Raw genomic sequence first — 25,693 nt, forward strand, 5'->3', positions numbered from 1 at the left:
AAGCCTTAACAATAGGTGAAAATATTAAAGGAACTCTCTGACAGTTCTTGGAAAAGCCAAGAAAGCAAACACTTACCAGCTCTACTAGTTTCTCCAGAAATGGAATCAACTTTAGGAGTTCATTATCATTTTTATCCATGAACCAGCTTTCTATAGGAATTCCATTGGAAAGCTGAAGTTAAAATACAAAAAAAATTAATCAACACACAATTTATATTTAATTTATCTACAAATAAGACTTGTGAAATAGCATTTGGGGGAAAAATGTTTCCAAGTTACAGATTCCTGAGTGTTTTCCCCACAGTTTGGTTTGCAGACTTCAATACCAAGCCCCAGACTTACATTTCCCTGAGGTGTCCCCTGCCCCAGCCCCTCACCTGGTAAGCAAAGGCTTGCGGTGAATTGTCAATGATGATGGTTTTGGAGAGGTCTCTGCCCAGGATGTTCAAATCCTTGATGTAATTCCCTTGTACACACACACAATGCTCACGGAAGAGTCGATGCCTGTCGTTAAAGGAAAACACTCATCAATGAGGCCAAGGACTACATCCACACTGCACCCAGAACACACAGCTTTGCCAAGCATTATCCAGTTTTTTTCTCTTCCCATCTCCTGTTAGAGAATTGTTCCCCTTTTCTGTTCTCTTTAGAGCTTTTTACTGGTAAAATTCCCAGTTATTTGATTTTGCACTAACCCAGTTCTGGGGTGGGTGTTTGTATTTATTCAGGCTCTTCTTTCTGACCCCGTTCCCAGACAGGCCAACGAAGGGACCCAAGAACACCCCAAGGATCTGCCAAGCTCCACAGAGGTGGTGCTCCACAGAGCCAGTGGGTTTATTATTTATTGGGGTTTATTATCCCTTTATTCTGTCCCAGCCCTCTCAGAACAGAGCCTCCCTGTGCCACCTCACAGAACACAAAGTGTCACAAGGAATGTTTCCTTCCCTGTTGCACCTCTGCTGGCAATTAACCTATTTCAGTTATTACACCTCAAAAAAACCAAAACCTTGGGGCCAAAACATCCCATCACCACCTCCTTCCTTTGCCATCAGCCAGCTCCTGTGTAATTCATGACAGAAGGAATGGACAGATTGACTAAGAGGACTCTGATTGAGAACCCAGCAGGAATAAAACTCCCATCCCATGGCATATCCACAGAACCATAAATTGCAAAGTAGGCAGATTTGGTGCTGCCCAGCCCCACTGCAGAGCAGCCCCTTCAGGCTGCCTGTATATTTAAATGAGTGCTCAGGAGCTGCACAGTGTGCCTAATTCCATGCAGGAGCTGAGCTGCCCACGTTGCCATGGAGGGAAGCGAGCTGCTGCATTTATATATAGAGTGTGAGTCACACGTGTGGGGCCTGGCAGGCACTGGGGCTGGTGGCAGAGCCCAGTGAGCCCAGCCACAGCAGCCCCAGCCAGAGCCAGGCAGCACAGGAACACCTCTGCAGGCTCCCTGCTGCTGCTTGTGCCATTGGCTCTGCCCTGTGCCAGGAGCATCAGAGCCCTGAGGGCTGGATCAGGTGTCTGCAGCAAGGTGTGACACCTGGACACAGCCCCACCTGGACACAGCCCCACCTGGACACAGCCACACCGGGACACAGCCACACAGGGACACAGGGACACCTGGACACAGCCACACCTGGACACAGCCACACCTGGACACAGCCACACATGGACACAGCCACACCTGGACACAGCCACACAGGGACACAGCCACACACACTGTCCTGTCTGCAGCAAGGTGTGTGTGACACATGGACACAGCCCCACACACTGTCCTGTCTGCAGCAAGGTGTGTGTGACACCTGGACACAGCCACACCTGGACACAGCCCCACCTGGACACAGCCACAGAGGGACACAGCCACACCTGGACACAGCCACACCTGGACACAGCCACACAGGGACACAGCCCCACCTGGACACAGCCACACAGGGACACAGCCACACAGGGACACAGCCACACCTGGACACAGCCACACACACTGTCCTGTCTGCAGCAAGGTGTGTGTGACACATGGACACAGCCACACCTGGACAGAGGGACACAGGGACACAGCCACACAGGGACACAGCCACACCTGGACACAGCCCCACGCACTGTCCTGTCTGCAGCAAGGTGTGTGTGACACCTGGACACAGCCCCACGCACTGTCCTGGAGTGCCATGCCCTACTGGGCACCATCCTCTGGGGTGTCCCCACCAGGGAGGGCTTCCCTGGCCTGGACACCCCACACAGGGAAAGCCCTGAGCTGAAATCAGTTTGGATCCAGCATTGCCAGGTACAGTCCCCCTGCCAGGTGAGAGAGACAGAATCTCACCCCTGGAATTTCCTTCTGCCCTAAGGAACTGGAAAAGCCAACACTTCCCAACAAAGCTCAGTAATGAGGAATGAAAAGCCAAACCAGCTCCAATACAAAACCAACAGACAAATGATTTTGTGACTGAATGAGAATTAAAAGGATGCTGATTGTAAAAGCTATACAAATCACAATTTATAATAAATAACTCAAGTTATTAAGTTGAAAAGTAATCAGGCACTCATTTAATTTCCTTTATTTGCAGTGGGTATTCCAGAGCACATTTTTGATCCCCAAGAGGACATTTCCCATGAGCCAGCCTAACAGAGACCTAACAGGGACAGGTTTTGGCCTGGGGTTAATTTATCACAAGGCACCAATCCCATCACTTCAGTCTATTTTTCTCCCTCTCTTAGCCCAGGCAAACCCCAAGGAATCAGTCAGGGAGACGCTGCAGTGGGTGAGCAGGCACAGGACTCAGTTTGCTCACGACATTATTCTGGTTTTACCTGACCAGCTGCTTTTTGGGGTCCAGGATGTTCAACAACTTGTCTGCATACACCTTCTTAGAAGCAGTAAACAGAATAATCTGGGGATTGGAGGGGAAAAAAGTCACCACTGGAGGTACAAGGAAGTGGATACCAATTCAAAATGAAATTCAAAGGTGGTTGGGGGAAATGAATTTGTAGAAAAATTTTGAAGTTTGATAGAATGTTCTTATAGTGTGTATTTGTATGTAAACTTTGGGATAAGAAATATTGACTTAGAAATGTTATGGAATAGGATAGATATTGTTGAGAGAGAAATGGAAATAGAAATAAGTTTTAAAAGGTGGTTTTGTAAATAAGATTAGATATTTTGGAGAAATAGAATTATGAAAGATGTATTGTAGTAAGATTTATGAGGGGTAATTTTAGATTATTGCTTCTAAGGTATTTATAGCATGGTATGGGTAAAGTTGATAGGTTAAGAAATGTTTATAGTGTATTGTAATTAGGAAATAGTTGGTTTGTGATTGTAATGGTGCGAATTATAACATTGGTATTACTTTACTTTTTATATGAGATTGAGAATAGAATAAAAGTTTTAAAAATGTTTTTAGTTGTTTTATTTTCGGGTTAGAAGAGAGTTTTAATCTGATAAATTGGTGTTTAGTGTGAGGAAAAAGGGGTCTGACAGTTGGAAAGTGCCAAAGGGAGAGCTGGAGCGTGCCAGCCTTACCTCGTAGATCTGAGACATGCGCTCCAGGAACTCTCGGAAGAACGGCCTTAGCCGGACATACACCTGCACAGAGAGGGGTTCAGCAAAGGGGAGATTCCAGCCTCCCCCAGGTGAGCATCACACACAGAGAGGGGTTCAGCAAAGGGGAGATTCCAGCCTCCCCCAGGTGAGCATCACACACACACAGAGAGGGGTTCAGCAAAGGGGAGATTCCAGCCTCCCCCAGCATCACACACACACAGAGGGGTTCAGCAACAGGGGAGATTCCAGCCTCCCCCAGGTGAGCATCACACACAGAGAGGGGTTCAGCAAAGGGGAGATTCCAGCCTCCCCCAGCATCACACACAGAGAGGGGTTCAGCAACAGGGGAGCTTCCAGCCTCCCCCAGGTGAGCATCACACACACACAGAGAGGGGTTCAGCAAAGGGGAGATTCCAGCCTCCCCCAGGTGAGCATCACACACAGAGAGGGGTTCAGCAAAGGGGAGATTCCAGCCTCCCCCAGGTGAGCATCACACACACACAGAGGGGTTCAGCAAAGGGGAGATTCCAGCCTCCCCCAGGTGAGCATCACACACAGAGAGGGGTTCAGCAACAGGGGAACTTCCAGCCTCCCCCAGGTGAGCATCACATACACAGAGGGGTTTCAGCAAAGGGGAGATTCCAGCCTCCCCCAGCACCACACACACAGAGGGGTTCAGCAACAGGGGAGATTCCAGCCTCCCCCAGGTGAGCATCACACACAGAGGGGTTCAGCAAAGGGGAGATTCCAGCCTCCCCCAGCAGCACAGAGAGAGGTTCAGCAAAGGCGCAGCCTGCAGCAGCACAGCCAGCTTGCACCCTCCCACCAGGGTCAGCACCACAAGCAAACAAGCAAGCAAACAAACAAACAAACAAACAGCAAGGATCAGGTTCCTGTGTAACAGCACCCCAGGGCCACCAATGCCCAGCCTGAGCAGCTCAGAGGGAGCAGTAACACACTGACATCAGCCTGAACATTCTGACGGAAAACTGGATGGAATTAGGAAAAAAATGAATAAAATACAGACGTTGGACAATCTCTATGTTAAAAATGAAACTGGTTGCTTTGACCAAACACCCTGAGTCAGCTCTGACCAGCAGGGCAGCACCAGTTCAGGCCCTGGACACAATAAATAAATCCTCCTCTGAACAACCACCAACAACTACCTGAGGCTGGGGATGTCAGAGTGATTTAAACAAAGGCTTCAGCTGTTTCTATAATTCCATAAACTCAACCACCAGCAGCACAGAACTGCACACACAGAGAAGCCATGCCCTGTAAGGAACTGTGGAGTCACAAGAGGCCCCAGCCAGGAGGGTTCTGCCTCCCTCTGACTCCAAAGAGAATCATCTGGGCTCCTGGGGAAGAGCTGGAAGGGGAACAGCTTCAGTGAATACAGAATTTCCTGCCAGACCTGACACCTGCAGTTCATCGCCAGACAGGTGCAAACGCCAGGCTGCTGCTCCTCCCTCTTCAAACAAGCTGGGAACAACTGCACACAGCAAGGAATCCCACAAAACAAAATCATAAAGTTTGTGTTTCGCTATTTACCTGGTAAATGACATCTTGAAAAAGAACTGGAAAAGTGAGTGCAGCATCTTCTAATTCATTTAGACTACAGTGCACTAATGTTTCATCCTGGAGGAAAAAGTTACACAAAAGAAAGAAAAGAGTGTGAAAAAACAATGTGGAAAACACAAGTATTTTCTGCATTTTTTTTCTTCATTTTAAAGCAGGTTTATTTAGAATGGAAACTGTACTTTTGTGCAAGTGCTGTCAAGATTGAAGAAAATTCTTAGGATGAATTAACATTTCATTATTCTTGTAATCTTTTAAAATTTTCAGTAAAACTGTATGCTGGGGGTGTAGTTATAGAGAGGTATTTTAGTTTGTAGGCTCTTCTCTCATTCAGTTCCAGGCTGTATCTTTCAGTGTGAATAATCCACCCATCCCTATGATCACAGGGATGGCCCAGCTGGTGCTGCTCAAACAAACACACCACCATTAACAGGGTCTGAAACAACCTTCAAAACAGAGACACTGAAACAAACCATCATAAAGAAAAATGTATCTTATAGAGCATTTCAAAAAGTGGATTTGTGCCCTTTAAGAATGTTCTAAAAAGCAAAAGTTTAATTTTTCATCAATCTTGATGAAAGACACTCGTAACTGAATTCTGCTATTTATTCCACCTCATTTTTCCCCTCCTGGATTTAGGGAAGCTTTGTGGGGACAGATGAATGTTTGAGATGTTAAAACTGTAATGCTTTTCTTTTTTAAAAAAAGCAGGATGTAAGTATTTGACAAATGCAGCTCACATTCTATTCCTACCACAATTAATTCTTCTTCAACTATTTTTAACTAAAATTATGCAACATTCAGCAGTCTTTGTTTAAAGCAAGCATAACTGATTTCCACAATGAACAAAATAAGGGAAATGCTCCATTCCCCTGCTCTGTTTTGTGTTTAGAAAGGTATTTACCAAGTCTAGAACTAATGAGAACTCTGGTGTGCTTCTGGTTTTCAGTGGGAGAGCTGGCTTTCTGTTCAGCTGCTCTTCTGTTAGTGGGGGGACATGTTTGATGAAATAGTATCTGAAAAGAAAACAGACTTTGCTGTAAGAATGTACATTATTGAACTGCAATGTAGTATCCTAACTTAATATTTGAAATATTTAAGGCACCAGAAGTATTTTAAATTGAAATAAACCCCACATGAGCATACACTTTTTTTTTAAGCTCAGAGTTTTTGGAGTTCATTATCATAACATGAAAATTATCCAATTTAAATAGAAGTATCTTAATTCAATACCCCAAATGATTAATTTACTATTTCCAGCAGAAACACTGGCACTTACGGATCAAAGACTTCCCAGTCCTCTTCATAGGTGGCTTCTGCATGAGCTGATGAGTAGCCACTGTCTGGAGATACTGGTGCTGAAATTCAACGAAAATGACCAAAACAAAAAATAAAACAAAAAACCACAAGAGCTGGTCTTATTAGTGCAGTTCTTTAGAGTGACAATTTGCACTCGAGACTCGTGGGGAGGAAACCAGTGACAAACTCTCCCTCCAGCCCCAGCTCCCCTGCTCAGGGGTCACATTCACCCCTAATGCAAAGCTGCTCATCCACCACAGCTTGGAGGGTCTGGGGAGGCTTTAGCTCAGGATTTGATGCTGCCCATGCACACAGAAGCTGAATTTTTGTCAAAAAAAGATGTTGTCTTCTGAAGAAAATATGGAAAATGAATGAAAGATCTGTGTGTTTCTCATTTACCACATGCTTCTAATAAAAGACATCAAAACGTAGCAAACATCTCTGGAGATCAGCAAGCCCAGAGTGTGCAAGTTCAGTGGTAATAGTAAATCCTTTCCTCTGGAATCTCTGTTTCCACGGGAAGAAGAGTTATGAGGCCACCTGAGCTACAGCAGGAACAGCTAAGTCCTGCCAAAACTGTCTTTGGTGCCTGAACCAGATCTGCCTGCCAACCACAAAAATCAGTATTGACACTGTTTGCACAGCCCAAGGGAAGGTGGGACAGCAGCCCCTGCCAAGGTGCTGGATTCCCTGGGATTAGCCCTTCCCTGTCCTGTGGCACAGTCCCCTGTCCCTGTCCCTTACCACAGGACAGGTGGGACAGGAGTCCCTGCTGAGGCACTGTCCCCCAGGATGACCCTGTCCCCATCCTAAGGACAGGTGGGACAGGAGTCCCTGCTGAGGCACTGTCCCCCAGGCTCACCGTGTGTGTCCCCCAGGCTCACCGTGTGTGTCCCCCCAGGATCACCGTGTGTGTCCCCAGGCTCACCATGTCCCCCCAGGCTCACCGTGTGTGTCCCCAGGATCACCGTGTGTGTCCCCAGGCTCACCGTGTGTCCCCCCAGGCTCACCATGTGTGTGTCCCCAGGCTCACCATGTGTGTGTCCCCAGGCTCACCGTGTGTGTCCCCAGGCTCACCATGTGTGTCCCCAGGCTCACCATGTGTGTGTCCCCAGGCTCACCGTGTGTGTCCCCAGGCTCACCATGTGTGTCCCCAGGCTCACCATGTGTGTGTCCCCAGGCTCACCATGTGTGTGTCCCCAGGCTCACCGTGTGTGTCCCCAGGCTCACCGTGTGTGTCCCCAGGCTCACCGTGTGTGTCCCCCCAGGCTCACCGTGTGTGTCCCCCCAGGCTCACCATGCTCCCCCCAGGCTCACCATGTGTGTCCCCAGGATCACCGTGTGTGTCCCCAGGCTCACCGTGTGTGTCCCCCCAGGCTCACCGTGTGTGTCCCCCCAGGCTCACCATGCTCCCCCCAGGCTCACCATGTGTGTGTCCCCAGGATCACCGTGTCTGTCCCCCCAGGATCACCGTGTCTCCCCAGGCTCACTGTGTGTGTGTCCCCCCAGGCTCACCGTGTGTGTCCCCCCAGGATCACTGTGTGTGTGTCCCCAGGCTCACCATGTGTGTCCCCCCAGGATCACTGTGTGTGTGTCCCCCCAGGATCACCATGTGTGTCCCCAGGCTCACCGTGTGTGTCCCCCCAGGCTCACTGTGTGTGTGTCACCCCAGGCTCACCGTGTCTCCCCAGGCTCACCGTGTGTGTCCCCCCAGGATCACCGTGTCTGTCACCCCAGGCTCACCGTGTGTCCCCCCAGGCTCACTGTGTGTGTCCCCCCAGGCTCACCGTGTCTGTCACCCCAGGCTCACCATGTGTCCCCCCAGGCTCACTGTGTGTGTCTCCCCAGGCTCACCATGCTCCCCCCAGGCTCACCGTGTGTGTCCCCCCAGGATCACTGTGTGTGTGTCCCCAGGCTCACCATGTGTGTCCCCCCAGGCTCACCATGCTCCCCCCAGGCTCACCGTGTGTGTCCCCAGGCTCACCATGTGTGTCCCCAGGCTCACCATGTGTGTCCCCCCAGGCTCACCGTGTCCCCCCAGGCTCACCGTGTCCCCCTTGTCCCGTCCCTTACCGGTGAGCGGGGGCAGGTCGCGGTCCCCCGGCTCCTCGGGCTCCCCCAGGCCGTTGTTGAGGGCCCTGCCCTGGCCGGGCGGCGCGGGGAAGGCGGCGCCGTTGGTGGAGGTGGCCGTGCTCGTGGTGATCTCGTCCACCTGCTCCATGTCCAGCTGCTTCACGATCTCCTCAGCCTCCACTGCCTGGCCCGGCGAGTCGGAGCCCGACGTTCCTGAGGCACATTTCAAACACCCTCACCCTCAGGCTGGGCTCCCAGCACCGCGCTCACACTCACTACAAACCACACGCACACACCAAGTCTCAGAATAATTAAAGATACCTGCACAGATTCACGCCACAAAAACAAGAACCCAAATGAAGACCATGACGATGACTTTAAAACATGTCTGGGACAAGGAATGTAATCCCTTTGTTTTTCCTCTCCTTATTTTCTTTTTTAATGAAAGGTGCACCACTAAATACACCCAATGAAAGAAATGTTCTAATGTTTGTAAGCTTCTTCTATTAACCATCAACCCATCCAAGAATGAAGGAGCCTTTTTGCCTGGCAGCAGTAACCCTTGGTTTGTAAGCCAGAATGAAAAGTGTACTGTCACTCAAAGCAGCTATTTTACACAAAACTCTGTCACTCTCAGCTTTAAGACTATTGGCTTTTTAAATAATACTCACCATTTTTATTTGCTGGTGAAAAAAAATTGAAAACAGGAGAAAATATGGTTCCCAGTAACGTTGTTCGTGGGGGACTGCCTGTGGTGGGGTTATCTTCCAATTTTCCATTTTGCTTTACGTGTTGGTTCGTCATCTCATAACTTCCAGCTTCTGGAAAAGAAAAAAATACAAGTTTTAACACCACCCAGCCGGGCTTCAGGTGTTCCTTTCTGGTCAGCCTTTGCACTCTAAGGGTGTACTCTTGTTCATGGCTCAGCTGGGTCCATGAGAGTCAGCAACTCTCTACCAGCACAAACCCAAAATGTCCATTCTCAACACGCTCAGAAGCTTCTCTCTGGATGGGGCAGCAGCCCCTGCTCACACCAACAGCAGAGGTGGAAATGCTGGCAGGGATTCGGTGGAGGCAGCCCCGGAGCTGCCAGTGCCAGGACTCCACTAGAGGGAGGCACCAGAAAGGGTCAGAACTCCCTGGCTGAGCCTCCAGCTGCTCCACAGCCCCGAGTTTGGAGTTTGTTCCTCTCCACACACACAGAGAGGCACAGCCACAACTTGGAAGGGAAGGAATTGTCAGTTGTGATCATAGATAACACAGGACACAATTAAATGAACATCCACGTTCCAGATCTGACACATAACAAGGGTGATCTCTCATGCCACAACTCAAATCCCCATCTCACAACTCTGACAGCAACCTGCCTGTGTTTGACAAGAGCTCTCAGTATCTAATGACACCTGCTTACTTCCACAAAAGTCAGGAGTTGGGAGGTCATGTTTCCCTCTTATTTGTGAGAAAACGGGAGAAGAGCTAAATCAAATTATTATGGGACTTTCAGAATAATAATTAAAATAAAAAAGTTAAATTAGTTCCAAAGCAGTAGCTGCTGATCCAAACTGTACTCACAGAGACACAGTGGGAGTGTCTGGGGGATGGAAGTGCTGCTCACCCCTGGAAATCGTGTTTGGCTGTGACCAGCTCAGCTGGGCTCTCCCTGCAGGCAGCCAGAGCTGCAGTAACCTCCCCACTGCAGCAGGGCCCTGGCTCAGGGCACAGCCGGAGGGGCAGAGCTGCCCTGCCCTGCAGTGCCCCACAGTGCCCTGCCCTGCCCTGCAGTGCCCCACAGTGCCCTGCCCTGCCCTGCAGTGCCCAGTGTGCCCACAGCCCTGGCTCAGGGCACAGCTGGAGGGGCAGAGCTGCCCCGCCCTGCAGTGCCCATGGCCCTGGGTCAGTGCACAGCTGGAGGGGCAGAGCTGCCCTGCCCTGCCCTGCCCCACAGTGCCCTGCCCTGCCCTGCAGTGCCCCACAGTGCCCTGCCCTGCCCCACAGTGCCCTTCCCTGCCCCACAGTGCCCTGCCCTGCCCCACAGTGCCCTGCAGTGCCCCACAGTGCCCTGCCCTGCCCCACAGTGCCCCACAGTGCCCTGCCCCACAGTGCCCCACAGTGCCCTGCCCTGCCCCACAGTGCCCTGCAGTGCCCCACAGTGCCCTGCCCTGCCCCACAGTGCCCCACAGTGCCCTGCCCCACAGTGCCCCACAGTGCCCTGCCCTGCCCCACAGTGCCCTGCAGTGCCCCACAGTGCCCTGCCCTGCCCCACAGTGCCCTGCCCCACAGTGCCGTGCCCTGCAGTGTGCCATTCACCCACCTCCATTGAGCTGACTTTTCCGCCGCACACGTGAGAGCTGTTTGTTGGGCTTCTCTCCTGTCTGGGGCGTGGAGGTGATCAAGTTGTTATCGATATCCCGCTCAATCCGACTCCTCTTGGGGGGATTTTCTCTTTCTTCCTTAAAATACAAAAGAGGGGGAAAACAAACGTGCTGAGCAGTGCCATTTTCCATGGGACAGACCAGAGAATGTCATCTCCTGGAGAAAGTTCACCAAAAATCCCTTTACTGCTCCACTTCCAGGTGCAGAACGTGCAACAAGGGTCTGGCCAGCTGGGATCTTACATGAGTTTAAACTAAGTCAAAGTATGGGGAATGAAAACTGTACATGGAGCTGCTGTAGTAGAAAAACTGTCCTTACAGCCAAGCTAAATATTCCAGTGCTGCAGAGGCTGGGAAATGCAGAGACAAAGCCACTAAAATTACCTGAAACTTGATTTCTCTGTCTGCTAAACACACAACAGGTGCACTGCCCAACAATATCCAATGTGACAATCCATATCAGTACAGGGCAAAACTGAGCTGTGAAAAGTCCAAGGATTCTCCTTACCTGGGAATAAGTGACTGCAGCACTCATGGGAATGAGACAGAACCAAACAGTTCTGCCCATCTTCTGTGCATGGCTGTATGTGCAGGCACACGTTTATGGCAGGTTTCTTACCCTTTTCCCCCAAAACACCTACGACAAGTCGATAAAATGTTGAAATTTTATCAGATTTTTATTTATCACAGAGCTGATCTGGGATACATTGTAAATTAGTTCTGACTTCCTGGATACTCTTCTTTCGAATCTGCAGTTACATAATGGCAGTATCTGAACGGCTGGGATGGATGATGTGGGGTTTTTAACTGGCCTCCATCTAGAGAAAAAAAGCCAGTTTTTGAAGTAATTGCAAGGTTACATTCAGCCTATAAAAGTTTTTATATATTTATATTTATATTTTTAATTTATATATATGTGTGTGTTTGTGTATATATATTTTTCAGCCTCAAATATCCATGCAGCACATGCAACAGGTGCTCCCATGTGCAGATCAGTAAAGCTCAGCTTTCTAGCTGCACCAAGATGTGAGATTTTGTGGTTTTCCCCAACAAAACCTGGATGTGATGCTCCAAGCAGGGAAGTGCTCACTGCAGGAATCCCTGAGCAGGGGATCAATTCCATGGCACTTGGATTTGTGAGGTTTGACCTTCATTGATTAAATGACTCCTGAACAATTTTGAATAAAACTGCCAGAAATAGTAAAAAAATTAATGCTTACAGACTGGCTTTTCTAAGTTGTTAGTACTGGTAATTCCTTGAATTTGGATCCAAGGAATCCTTAAAGTAGAAATTAAGAATGTACTGAATTTATTTGACATTTTTACAAAGAAACACCAGGTAATAAAGCCTGGTGATTTATTGGACTATTAAATACACCTACAACTGACTCTTGAGGGTTTCAAAGTCAGCTGCTTTACCTGACACAACTCACAGGCACCTGTTGCCTTCCAACTCTTTACATTTTGCTTCCACCACACGATTAATTCTTAACAGAGCTGGTTTTCAATCAAACTTGAAGTGATTATGACCCACTTGAAAGCAAAGCAGGGGCCTGCAGGCGGCGTACCTTGGGTGTGCTTCCTTTAATGAACTTTTTGATCGAAGACAAGAGGCCTGTCTCATTTTTGGGTGGTTTTCCCCCGCCGCCGGCCAAGGGCTCCTCCACCTCCGAGTGTTTCCGCTTGGCCCGCAGCGCCCGCTGCGTGTGGAGCTGGTTGGACTGCTGGGAAGCTTTCCGTGTCCTCAGCCTCATCTTCATGGGTACCACATGGAACGCTGCAGAGGGAAAAAGGGAAAAAGCCCCGCACTGAGGAAACGTGGTAAAGCTGCAGCTCCCGAATCTCAAGGGTGACGTGAGGCTGGTGGTGCTGAGCCCCCGGTGTGCCCCAGCACAGAGCTGTGTGCCCAGGGAGGGCACCACGCTGCCAGGGGGACAAACTGTGGAATCTGCCATGGGTACAGCACCCAGCACATCCATGGATCCAGCACTGAGCCTGGCACAGCCCTGGTACAGCACCCAGCACATCCACGGGTACAGCACTGAGCCTGGCACAGCCCTGGAACAGCACCCAGCACATCCATGGATCCAGCACTGAGCCTGGTACAGCACCCAGCACATCCATGGGTACAGCACTGAGCCTGGCACAGCCCTGGAACAGCACCCAGCACAGCACTGAGCCTGGCACAGCCCTGGTACAGCACCCAGCACATCCATGGGTACAGCACTGAGCCTGGCACAGCCCTGGTACAGCACCCAGCACATCCATGGGTACAGCACTGAGCCTGGCACAGCCCTGGTACAGCACCCAGCACATCCATGGGTCCAGCACTGAGCCTGGCACAGCCCTGGAACAGCACCCAGCACATCCATGGGTCCAGCACTGAGCCTGGCACAGCCCTGGTACAGCACCCAGCACAACACTGAGCCTGGCACAACCCTGGTACAGCACCCAGCACATCCATGGGTACAGCACTGAGCCTGGCACAGCCCTGGAACAGCACCCAGCACATCCATGGGTACAGCACTGAGCCTGGCACAGCCCTGGAACAGCACCCAGCACATCCATGGATCCAGCACTGAGCCTGGCACAGCCCTGGAACAGCACCCAGCACATCCATGGATCCAGCACTGAGCCTGGCACAGCCCTGGTACAGCACCCAGCACATCCATGGGTACAGCACTGAGCCTGGCACAGCCCTGGTACAGCTGGGACAGGCAGGAAACCCTGACCTGCTCAGAATGACAGAGCTGTCTAGGGTGGAAAGGACCTCTCAGGTCATGGAGTCCAACCTGAGAACAATGACACCTTGTCTACCAGCTGGGTGTCACCTGCTCTGATGAAAGCATTGATTGTAGGGTGTCTGTTGTCTCCAGCCCCAAATGACTGGACTCTGTGACCCAGGAAGTTCTTTCCTCTCTCTGTTCCTCAAAATCCTTCACTGCAAGTCTCCACATTAAACTTGGGATGAGGCATAAAGGTAAATTCCTGCCGAGTGCTCACAGAAGGAATCATGAGCATGTGCACTCGGAGTGGGTGAGTACAGGGCAGCTCTGCAAAGAACCCAAGCTGAGCTCCAAGACAGCTGAGTCCGGGAACCACACCAGACCTTGGGAACACCCATGCAAGGGCAGTATCTGTTAAAGCACAGTAAAAGGCCATTCCAGGGAATGCATCTCATTTATCTCCAGCCTCCAAGTGGGTGCTGGTACTGTCACGGCAAGCCTCAATGTCACCGCTCTCTGGGCTGGGGACGTGCTCTCTGCAGCTGCCTGGAGCTGGGCTGGTTTGAAGGGGACTCCTCCTTCAAAGAAAAACGAAGTAGCAAGAAATCCATCTGAGGTGCAATGCACAGAAATACTGGAAATAAAGTAATTTGCCTTTCCTAGCTGAAATCCTGACAAAACGCAGGTTTTTAAAGAAAACTGTATGCTTATCATTACAGGAATCAGTGCCTGCCTTTCTGGAGTCCATTCAGTGTGGATCTGATTGCTGCAGAGACAGAATAAACAATCTGCAACATTTAACATATAGGTAATGTCACAACAGGTATGTTGCTTAGGAAAAGGCAATGGTGGCACTGGGATGAGTCACAGACAGGGAAACAGTGATAATGTTTTTGAAAACCTGTTACACAGCAGTGTTTGTTCCCAGGTAAGTCTCAGTCTCACACAAAGGGGCTGCAGCTAACGAGGAATGACCCAAGTACTGACACTGCTGTCAGGCTTAGCAAGGAAAGTGCTCTGTGGGTACTGCCAAGGGTGAAACACGGTGTTACACAGAACTGCTAATGGAATATTCACTGCAACTGCCAGCAAACACGGGGCTCAATTTCCACAGGTCCGTGCTCAGCACTTCCATCAGTGGCCAGCTCAGTCCAAGTGTCCCCAGCACTGCAAGGCCACCACTGACCTAGGGGCCACGTCCACAGGGCTGTTAAATCTCTCCAGCAGCAGGGTCCCCAACACTGCCCTGGGCAGCTGTGCCATGGCTGGACAGCCCTTGCCATGAAGGAATTTTCCCCAATATGCACCCTGAGCCTCCCTTGGCCCAGTTCCCTCTCCTCCTGTCCCTGTTCCCAGCCTGACCCCCCAGCTGTCCCCTCCTGGCAGGAGCTGTGCACAGCCACAAGGTCCCCCTGAGCCTCTTTTCCTCCAGGCTGAGCCCTTTCCCAGCTCCCTCAGAAGCTCCTCACATGATTCATGTTTCAGACCCTTCCCCAGCTCTGTTGCCCTTGTCTGGACATGCTCCAACACCTCAGTGGCCTTGCTCCTGTTCCCTCATTTCTTTCCCACACTTACTTCAGATCCTGTCTCCTCCTCAGAGACCTGAGCAGCTCATCGAGATAACAGGGGAAATTCCTTCATTTTTACACCATCAAATCAGCCTGTAAGGGGAACCAGTGAGCATCTGAGCAACGCAAGGGAGTGTCCGTGACACAGCTGGACATCCCACAGCCCGGGGGATGCCGGACAGGACAGAGCCCAAGGACAGCAGCAGGGAGCCCCGGGAGGCTCCTTTGCCAGAGCACTCACCGTGCTGCAGCCCTGAGCCTGCAGTGAGCCGGGCAGTGTGCGTGGGGCCAGGGCACACGGAACAGAGCCAGCGGGCCTCTGTGACCTGCCAGTGATGTCACGGAACCACTGAGCTGGACGAGACCACTGAGAACACCTGGTCCAACGGCCCCCAGCACTGCAGGGCCACCACGGCCCGTGTCCCAGGTGCCACATTCACAGGGCTGCTGAGCCCCTCCACATTGGGGACTCACTCCACCACGGCCTGGCAGCTGTGCCAGGCCTGCAGAACTCCCAGTGGAGAAATTTTTCTTAATATCCACCCTGAGCCTGCCCTGGCCCAGCCTGAGGCCATTCCCTTCTCTCCCGTTCCTGTTCCCAGCCCGACCCCCCGGCTGTCCCCTCCTGGCAGGAGCTGTGCAGAGCCACAAGGGCCCCCTGAGCCTCTTTTGCTCCAGGCTGAGCCCCTGCCCAGCTCCCTCAGCCTCTCCTGGGGCTCCAGCCCCTTCCCCAGCTCGGTTCCCTGCCCTGCACACACTCCAGGTCTCTCTTTTTGGGAGGGGCTCAGAGCTGCCCCCAGCACTGGAGGTGCCCCAGCAGTGCCACCTCAGGGCACGGGCACTGCCCTGGGCTGTGCTGACCACACAAAACAAATGCGTGTAAAAAGGAATTAAAACTGTAAAACATGGACAGGAGACAGACACTAGTGAAATTCCAATGTGGGAATGAAAATATCACTTCCAATTTGCTATAGTATAAGCCTGACTTTGCTTGCCTGACTTTTCTAGAACTGAAACAAGTATCAGTGGGACAAAAGATGAATCAATTAAATACTTGTCAATAGTGAGGACACATTTATGCAGCAGGGAAATGCTCAGCTCCTCAGTGCAGCCCTGCCAGGGACTCCTTTGGCTCACTGCACATGCTGGGTATCAAGCCTGGGGTTATAAATATCTCTAATGGACTTAGCAACAGGTACCTACAATCCTCTCAGAGACAGGAGTTTGCTTTTCTAGCACTGGATCCAGACGGGAGGAGAGTTTTTACTGAATTATAGTTGTGGTTCTTTCCTGAACCAGGCTATAAAACTTAATGCAGTCAAAATAATCAAGTCTAAACATGTAGGAGAATTTCCTTCCTCAGAGCTGCAGGATTTTGATTTCCCCAGCACGTGCCATCCCTTACGGGTGACCAAGGACCTGAGCCTGGGCTGGCACTGCCACCTCCACTGTGCCAGGGAGTTTGCTCAGGGAAATCAGCTCCCAAAGCCCCTTCTCTCTTCAATGACTTCTACACTTACAATAAACCCAGAAAGAGTGGGGGGAAAAAACCATGTTCTTCAAGAGAGAATTACATGGAAAAAGAAGGACTAAAAGGAATATCCACTCAATAATTTGTGGGACAGGAAAATAAAATGTAGGAGCTGTTTAAAAGCAGCAGCTGAAGGAGCTATGGCTGCAATAAATTCCATTTTCCTGAGTTCACACACACCAAGTGTCAGGCTCCCTACCTTGAGAACACTGTTGTTATTCCATGGCCCAGGTACACTGTACTTACAGGAAAGAAATTCCTGTGAATGACTCATATTTCAAACTGAGAGCACACCTCCACGGAATCTGCACTTAGGGATGGTTTATTTCCCACCATGTATGACACTGCTGTTTTCTCTGCTTTCCCCCAAACTATTAAAAGGAAAATTAGGTGAGGCACATCTAATTACAGGGTTTAGGGCTTTCTGATACAGGAAAAGGTTGAGGATGGTAAAAGAACAATGGTGAAGAACAATAGGCAGAGATAAGTGACAAGAAAATTCCAAACTCTGTTGTTGAACAATTTCTCCATTCAGTTTGGCACTCAGGAATAACACGGAGCTGCCACCACAGATATCAATCTATCCCAAGCCTCCACACCACCCAGCAGCTCCAGAGCATTCAGACAACCTGAGCATGTCCAGAGTGTGACTTTGGTGACAGCAACACAGGAGGTGAAAAACTTCTATTTCTTTATCTGCGTTTTTTTCTTGAAACATTTTTTACACAAAGCCAAGAAAGTAAATCTTTAAACAATTTTAAAATTTTGAGCAAGAGCATCAACGCATGGTGTAAACAGAGAGGGAGACGTGACCGACTGCACAAAGCTGTGACCTGTCCCCACATTTAACAGCTGTGCCAAGTGAGGGGTTTGAAACTGAGGGAGTGGCAGGCTCGGTGTCCCTGTCCCCTGCCAGCCCAGCTGACACACACCTCCCTGCTGAGACGCGTGTGCTTCTTTCTGATCTGCGGGATCCGCAGGCAGAGCCACGGGCAGAGCAACCAGCAGCAGATCTTTTGCTCAGTTTCCTTGCAGACAAGTCATGGCAGAGGTGTTTTGTTTTGTCAGGTGTTTCACGGCTGCGATGTGACCCAGGTTTCAGGGTGAGGAGCAGCCCAAGGAGGCGATGTGCTCCTGGCTGGCTGGGATCCATCCCCACGGGGCTGGGGATGCTTTCAGGAAAGCCAGAGCCCAAGCTGGGCGCAGCCCTGAGCCACAGGGGAAGGTTATGTTGTTAATATTATGTTATTGGTGTGGTATCTGTACACGCTGGCAGGGCTCTGGGGACACAGCAGCGTGGGCTGAACCGTGCTGTGCCCCCCAAAGCCAAGGGCAAGGATGGGCGGGTAAACCTGCACCCAGACAGGTCCCAAAGCCCTTCTCACACCTCAAGGAAATACTCCTTGTTAGCTCAAGATGTTGAGACCCTTCCCCTTTAACGACTCTTGGCCTTTTTTAACCAACTTACTCTCCTTCCCTAGAAAATCACAGCCATTTCATGTCACTCCAGCAGATGCATTTCATGTTTTCTAATGCACTGCACTACTTGTCACTCTTCTCCAATCTTTAGGTGTGTTTTTCTGCCACTGCAGCACTAAGAGAGCAATAAACCAGGAAAGCCTGACTCAAAGCAGTCTGGAAGTGATGCTAGTCTGGGATGGGTGAAAGCAAAATAAAAAGGCACTGATTTATTAAAAGAGCAAATCACCCAACACATACTATTCAAATGTTGGTGCTGGGTTAAGAAATCTGGATAAATGTATAAAGCCATCACAAGTTCCATCAAAACAACAGTAAGTAATTCCAGCTATCAAAGGCACCTCTAAATTCTCCCTGTTTCACTGAAAGCCCATTTTCTGCTCCTCCCCACCATCCAGGGCACCAAATCATTTCCATCTGAAACAAAATCCTGCTTGAAATCCTTGCTCTTCAGCTGTTCGAACCCTGATCCCTCAGGACACCTACCTTGTGCTCACTTCTACTCTCCCAAAGTCTGAGTACTGCCCCTAAAACAAGCCCATCCTTAGAAGGATTTGCCAAAGAAGGATGGCAGCTTTTTACAATCGGCCTCAACAGAAAATAGATCTTCTGTTCCTTTCTTTTTCTGCTCTAGCCATCATATTTCTGTTTTGCCATTGCTTTGCTAGTGAGGCTTTGTTTTGATTATACCAAATGCATTTGGAACTGAAAGTTTATTCCCTCCCAGCCAAGATATTTTTCTCTTTGCACTGAGGGTACACGCTGGTAATTAATTCAGGCTTTCCAGTTTTGTGTCACACTAAGCAAGGAGGAAACTTGGAGAACTGGGGTAAGCACGGGACAGCAAACCTCAGAGCAAACCCCAAAACCTGCTGCAGAAAGAAGGGCCTATTTCCAACCTCTGGTGCTGCCAAGATGACAATTTCACATCAGCCACCTCCAGATCTTGTGGGGCTCCTGAGAGGTCGGGAGAGGAAAGTTTGCAGGGCTGGAGTTGCAGACGAGCAGGAACAGATTCCACAGAACCAGCACTGCTCCTGTTGGGATTCTGGGAGGGACCAGCTGTCCTCAGGCTCTCTGGACATTTAATCCACACTGCCAGGCACACAGGGAGCCTATTTATGGAAGTCAAGTCCCTCTGTTAGAAGCCGTGGCATGGACAGGTTGCAAACACTTCCTGAACAGACCTTCCGGGATGTGGTCTGAACACAAAACAATCCCGAGGAGTTACTTGTGCTAATTGTTCAGCTCGCCCATATCAGTTATCTTTTTCATTAAAAAACAGCAGAAACAGCAGATTAATAAGCCTGAGTACGTCTGGGTTTGCCTATGGAAGCTGAGGAGTAGCTCCTGTGTTTGTGAGGAGAATGTAGGAATTTCTGCACGGTCTGCACAGCAGCAGAGCTGCCTTTTGCTTCACTTCAGAGAACCTAATCCTGCTCCACTCCACCTGAACCCTCCCGGGGGATCGCAGCCACAATCCCGTATCCCACAGGACCTTGTCAGGCTGCTATCTTTCAAAGGGATAGATAAGGGTTCTGGCTGCTCCTTCGGCCTCAAAAATAGCAGACTATTTTTATTGCAGGATAAAGACTCTTTAAACGATAATATGATTCTCACTGCCCTGGCAAACACCTTCCTTGGTACACTGCATCCCTTCAGAGCCTTTCACAAGAGGTTAAACTCTGCTCTCCCCTTTGCACGGGGCTGTTTTCATGCTCTCCTCGCACCTGGCCTCCCTGATTTACAATAAAAAAATCAACCAACTCTGTTGTTAAAATGGGGAAAATTCCAGCACAATCAGGATTCGTATTACTCAGTGTCCAGACAAAATTTAAACGAATCATTTTCCCTTATGAATACATGCTGAATTAATACTGACTCTTTCATAGCCCATCCTGGCTTCTTTCCTGCATGGAAAACTTCATTCTCACAAAATTGCAAATCTGAGATTAATTTGGGCCTGTACCTGAGTTAAAACTGACATGAAAATAAGTTCTAAAGGTTTAACAGCTGTACTCACTTGTGAGTGATGCTATGTTTTTACCCTTAAAACATAATATTGAGACATGATGAACTTGAAACGTATCCAGTCCCAAAAACTTGCCTGAAATGAATTTCAGGGACCTGTCTGATTCCGTCACAATGAAGCTATTTTGTACATTTTATTTCATTCTCTTTTTTTACTCCCTGTTTTACTTTGGGTAAAAAATCCACAAGAAAAAAAAAAAACAAAAGAAAAAATAACAACAAGCTTTGTTGCTTACTCAATGGAAAGTTATAGGAAGTTTCTGCTCAATATTCCAATAATACAAAGTATAATAAGCACAAGCTACCAATGACAACAGAAATTCTGGAGGGTGAAACTGCCCTGCATCCACGCTGCAACGTTTCCAGTTGATTTCACCCTGAATTTCACTTATTTCTTTCACAAGATAATCACCTCCAGGTTGGTCCAATGCATCTCTGTCACTCTGAAATGCACAACATGCAATGAAACAAGAACTTTCCGGCTGTGCGGTGGCAGATCTGGCTCTGCAAGCAGCCAGGGCACTGCTCTGCTGAGCGAGGAGAAGGGGTCTGGCTCGTGCCCTGCTTTGGGGAGTTCTGTCTGCGGGGCTTTGGAGCTGGGGAAAAGAGGGGTCCTGCTCCTGGACCACAGCCTCGTGGTGGAAACCTGTGGGTGAGTGCCCTGATCGCCACACAGCCGCTGAGAATCTGTACTGAGGGACCCTGAACCAGAGAAATCAGCAGGAACAAGAAGTGCCGGTACCACCTGGGAGCTTCCACAGTCGTTGGATTTGTTTCCAGCCATTCCCCAGGATCAGGAGTGAGCCTGGCCTCTGGTCAGAAATCCCTACCATGGAGAAAGCACCAAGGCACGTTCCAAAGCAGCACAAGTGGTTAATTTATCACATTGCAAAGCAGCTACATTAGACTTTGGGAAAATCTTCCAGATACTGAGGAAACCTGAGTTAACTTAAGTAACAAATTTCCTTAAGTAACAAGTTACCTTAAATACCAAAGAAATACTTGAAACAAGCTAGCTGCCACCGCTGTGCCGTGCGGTATATGACAGAGCACACATCACTTCTCACCAGCAGGGCTGAAGAAACAACTCAGCAAAACTGTGGGAGAGTAGAAATGTTTTACTGGAGGTGAAAGGAATGCTCTCTAATGCCCATTCCTCCTTTCCCTTCATCCTTCCAGCCCCTGCAGCTCCTTTGTCCTGACCCTCCAGCCAGCCATGTCTTCAGGCTGGAGTGTTTCCACTCGGGAATAAAACATGGAACTCCTGGCTGGCAGGGAAAAGGACAGTTCTAGCATGGGTTTCTTTTGCTCACTGCACTCTTTGATGGGCTCTGTCCTTCAGCACAGAAACACTGATCAGCTCTTCCTAGAGAAAATGGGGCTTATCCAATTGCAAGTGTCTGTGTGTCTGTCAGTCCTCCCTGGGAATTGCAGAGTCCACGGACCAGCATCAACCCAATGTCACAGAAGAACAGAAATTTTAAATATACTCAGTTCCTACAAGGTTTCTGAAAATTCAAACCTGTGTAGGTAAGCCAGATCCTTCAAGCATCCCAGGTAAGCCAAAGATGGCCGTGGCTCAGTCCTTACACACAGGCACATTCCACCTTGCTTCCTTGCTTATCCCACCTCTGGAATATTTAAAAACTGGCACACTGAAGTAGGAAAATATTCCTTGCTTCGTCCTTTCAGTATCATGTATGTTACAAATCAGAAATTAGTGCTGTTAATTGTCTCTGAGCACAGAGGGCAAGCAAAGCCCACCCCCCTGATTTCAAAGAGGCAGAGCCCAGAGCAGGAGCAGGGGAGGAGTGTCCGTGCAGCCCCAGGGAGCGAGCAGAGCTGAGCAGCACCTCAGCCCCACTCTGACACTCAGAACGCTGCACAGGTGCTGTGCCTCCAGCCTGTGGGTGCTGAGGGGGGCTTTGAACCCTCTGTCACAGCCTTTCCACCCCGGTTTGTCCCTCCCTGCTTTCCCCAGGGGTTGAACACAACACCTCACCAGCAGGGTGGCATCCTCTGCCTGCTCCTGCAGTACCATGCTAATTGACTTAGGATATTTCCATATTAACTATTAATCTTTGAGATGGAACATTATCAAACCTTTTCAGGTATATAATAAACCAATCTACTATCAAAAGAGAATTATCTTCAAATGAGTCCAAGAGGGTAATTACACCTAACAATTAAGTCTGACACCTCTTCACCTGAATCTCTGTAGCCCCTTTTTCCAACTGAGCTCCCAAAAACCTTTCTCTTAAAAGTACCAATGAGCTTCCTAGTCCCTAAGCAACACAAAAGTAAAAGACTCTAAACCCAGAAATTACAGTTGTTTAGGAATATTATTTTAGCTACAATGAAGTCCTCAAAAGTTTCTTCCAAATCTTTAAGATCATAAAAGCATCAAGATTACACTAACTTTATTTTCTCCTGTAATCTTTGTAATTTCTGGCCTGATAAGCAAAATAAACAAGCTTTTCCAATTGTATTTAAATTGATTTAACTACAACTGCTTGGTCTTGACAGGAGCTCAAGGTGTCAGACAAACTGAGGTAGGTAACTCAATCAAATATAATGTAGTTAAATCCCACACTCACAATGCCTGCAAGTACCTTGAACATTCTTGTATATATTCCTGCTATTTATTAAACACTTCCCTTACTTTTTGCACACTGTTTTCCCCCTCTGAAAACAAACCTTAAACCTGCAGTTCACACTCTGCCTTGCTTTGGCAAGCCCCAGCCCAGACCTGCTGCCCACAAAGCTCACAGGAGCTGTGCATTCCTGGCTGTTTTCCTTTCCCTGACCATCGCCCCTGCTTTCCCAGCTGCTCCCACAGCCCACACTGCCAGCACCAGCACTCAGCCCTCACCTGTAGGATTGCCCTGCCAGGTGATGGACTGGAACTGGGTACCAGGCACCGCCCTGCAGCCAGAGCACTGCTCCAGAGAAACAGAAGCCTCCTGCCCCTAAATGAGCTCCCCTGGGACGGTAAAATGAGAGAAGCCTCCAGGATGGGGAGGAACAAGGAGCGGTGCTGTTACGTCCTCTGGAAGGGAAGTGGAGGAGAAGCAAGGGCACAGGGCAGGTCCCAGCTGTCACCTGGAGCAGGGGACCCCCTCCTTCCTGGAGCAGCAGCGCACACACAGCAGTGCCTGGACGTGAACCAGAGGAGGGCAAGCCTGCAGGGAGCTCCAGCAGGCGGAGTGCAATGCCAGCACGGGCTCAGAAACACACACACACACACACGCACACACAGTGTCGGGCTCTGCCCCAGCCCCTCCGTGCTGAGCACAGCACGCACAGCCCCCGGAGCTCTGCCCAGCCTAAGGAAACCTGTGCTAGGCTGGGTCTAAGCCAGCAGCCTTCCCAGGCAGAGCCAGCTGTGGGAAGAGGGAAGGGAAGGGGGAATGCTGCTTCTCCCCAGCCAGGCCGAGAGGCTCCCGGAGGGCACCACGGCAGCCCAGGAGCCCGCGTGGGGCTCCCCACCAACCAGGCTGCTGCTGTGGGGCCAGGGAAGCCCTTGTGGTACAGCCTCAGCCTTAGATTGAATTACCTCCCTTCCACTAATTAGCACCTCCTAAAGTACAGGGTAAATCAAAGCAGCCGTGGGTTAGAATGGCCTAGGGTAAACTGAGTTCTGATTTAGACTGAATTGGTGCAGCACAGGCCAAACTGCTCAGAACAACTGCTCTGATTTGATCAGAGTTCCTGCTACTTTATTAACTTAAATTAGCTATTCCCAAACACAGCCTAAATAAGGACAGGATCCCTCCCTTCCCTGGGAGGCTTTGAGGATGCTAATGAGCCCTGCAGCATCAGCTGCCTGGCCCTCTTCTGCTGCTAACAACACTCTTGTTTATACATATAAGGTAATTAATTTACAGGTAAGGTCTAAACCAAACGCTTTAGAGTCCTAGATTCTTTTCTCCTACTTACACCTGGAATATTGGCAATGACTAGCAGGATGTATTTTTTGTAACTATGCTCCTTTAAGTAAGTATCCATATTTAAGTAAGTATCCATAGTTTATTTTCCAGATGCCGTGGAGTTTACAGCTCCTTTTAGTTAAATTTATTTTCATGACAGTATTATGCTTAAAATTATACTGCCACACGAAATACTATGGGCACAGAAGTAGAGGTGTTTCATGCATCCTAACTAGAGTCCTCACCCACCAAAACTGAACGCTGAATTCAGACAGGTTAGGACTGTTAGGGATAATTTCTATTTCCATCATCTCTTTTCTATGTAACTCCAGCAGAAGCGTCACTTGGTGGGCAGTGGATCCTTGCTGGACCTAATGCAGCACAGGCACTTCCTAAATGTTGGCTTTAGGGTTATTTTTAGCAGGATGCACAGAAATCTGACTGATGGGGCTGGACTCTGAAAACGCCTCCCGCGGGGAGCTGTATTTTGCATGTCCCAACAGAGCAGAGATCAATGTGCTGCTGCGTTAATCCTGTCCACCAGCAGCTGCACAACTCCTTCCCCTGGGCTTGGCCACACATTACCAAAACACTGCCCCATCAGACAGGGAAACTGAGGCAGCAAAGGCCGTACCTCCTCAGATCCCGCACGGATCCCCAGTGCTGGCAGAGGTGGGAGTGCACTGCAGGCTGTGCTCAACTCCCTGTTTTCTTACAGCAGATTGTCCTGACAAGGGTTTTCCTTGGATCACAGGATATGATGAGAGAACTTATCATTTGAGAAGTTAAGAGCACCTTAATCAAAGTAATTACTGAAACTGATCTGATTGGGAAGTAATTTATTTAGAAAAAGTTAGGACTGCCAACTGGGAAGCTCCGACCCAACCCCCGAGCTGATTGCTTTAGATGTGGATGATTTCCCACTTAATTTTTCAAGTGCTATTGAAAATGTCTTCATCTGTGAATGTCAAATATTTATTTTTCTAAAACACTAAATAATGGCCATCTAGGCATCTCAACATGTAAACAACATGTTAGATAGGCTTTCAAGCACCCTGGTGTATGTGAGCTTCTCTGAAGCATCAGAGCTGCACCCCACTGCAGCTCCGTGGCACTCCAGGGAATTCCCCAGGGATGGAGCCCTGTAGGGCTGGCACTGCCACATCCTGCCTGGGAGAGCTCCTCTTAAACTGCTGAGAGCTCGCTCTTCCCTCCCAGGATCCCAGCAATGATTCCATTTGAACAGTCTGCCCCCTGAAAAGCACAGCCCATCATGGATTTGATTAATCAGCTCTGCACTTGTGGTGCGTATTTGCATTTTCTGAGGATTCAGTTGGGATGTACAAACATCAAATCACAGAACTGTAGAATGGTTTGGGTTGGGAGGGACCTTAAAGCTGATTCTGCTCCACCCCCCTGCCATGGACCCCCTGCCACCTTCCCCTGTCCCAGGCTGCTCCAGGCCCCATCCAGCCTGGCCTGGGACACTGACAGGGATCCAGGGGCAGCCACAGCTGCTCTGGGCACCTGTGCCAGGGCCCCATCCCCTCACAGCCGGGAATC

At 49.6% G+C, this 25,693-nt stretch overlaps 1 protein-coding gene across 1 annotated transcript in view; it reads right to left on the reverse strand.

Moving 5' to 3' along the window:
- Positions 1-25,693, reverse strand: part of CTDSPL2 (CTD small phosphatase like 2) — a 31,275-nt gene that overhangs the window by 2,339 nt on the left and 3,243 nt on the right. Inside the window, exons 2-12 of the mRNA XM_066558981.1 lie at positions 12,435-12,643; positions 10,806-10,944; positions 9,166-9,315; positions 8,495-8,707; positions 6,402-6,480; positions 6,027-6,138; positions 5,096-5,182; positions 3,524-3,586; positions 2,812-2,891; positions 378-504; positions 77-172 (exon numbers count right to left, since the gene is read on the reverse strand). Of these exons, the coding sequence (XP_066415078.1) occupies positions 77-172; positions 378-504; positions 2,812-2,891; positions 3,524-3,586; positions 5,096-5,182; positions 6,027-6,138; positions 6,402-6,480; positions 8,495-8,707; positions 9,166-9,315; positions 10,806-10,944; positions 12,435-12,626 (1,338 nt within the window). The 5' untranslated portion in view covers positions 12,627-12,643. The remainder of the gene's footprint in view (positions 1-76; positions 173-377; positions 505-2,811; positions 2,892-3,523; positions 3,587-5,095; positions 5,183-6,026; positions 6,139-6,401; positions 6,481-8,494; positions 8,708-9,165; positions 9,316-10,805; positions 10,945-12,434; positions 12,644-25,693) is intronic.

Source organism: Molothrus aeneus, chromosome 13, assembly GCF_037042795.1.
Source record: "Molothrus aeneus isolate 106 chromosome 13, BPBGC_Maene_1.0, whole genome shotgun sequence".
Classification (NCBI taxonomy): domain Eukaryota; kingdom Metazoa; phylum Chordata; class Aves; order Passeriformes; family Icteridae; genus Molothrus; species Molothrus aeneus.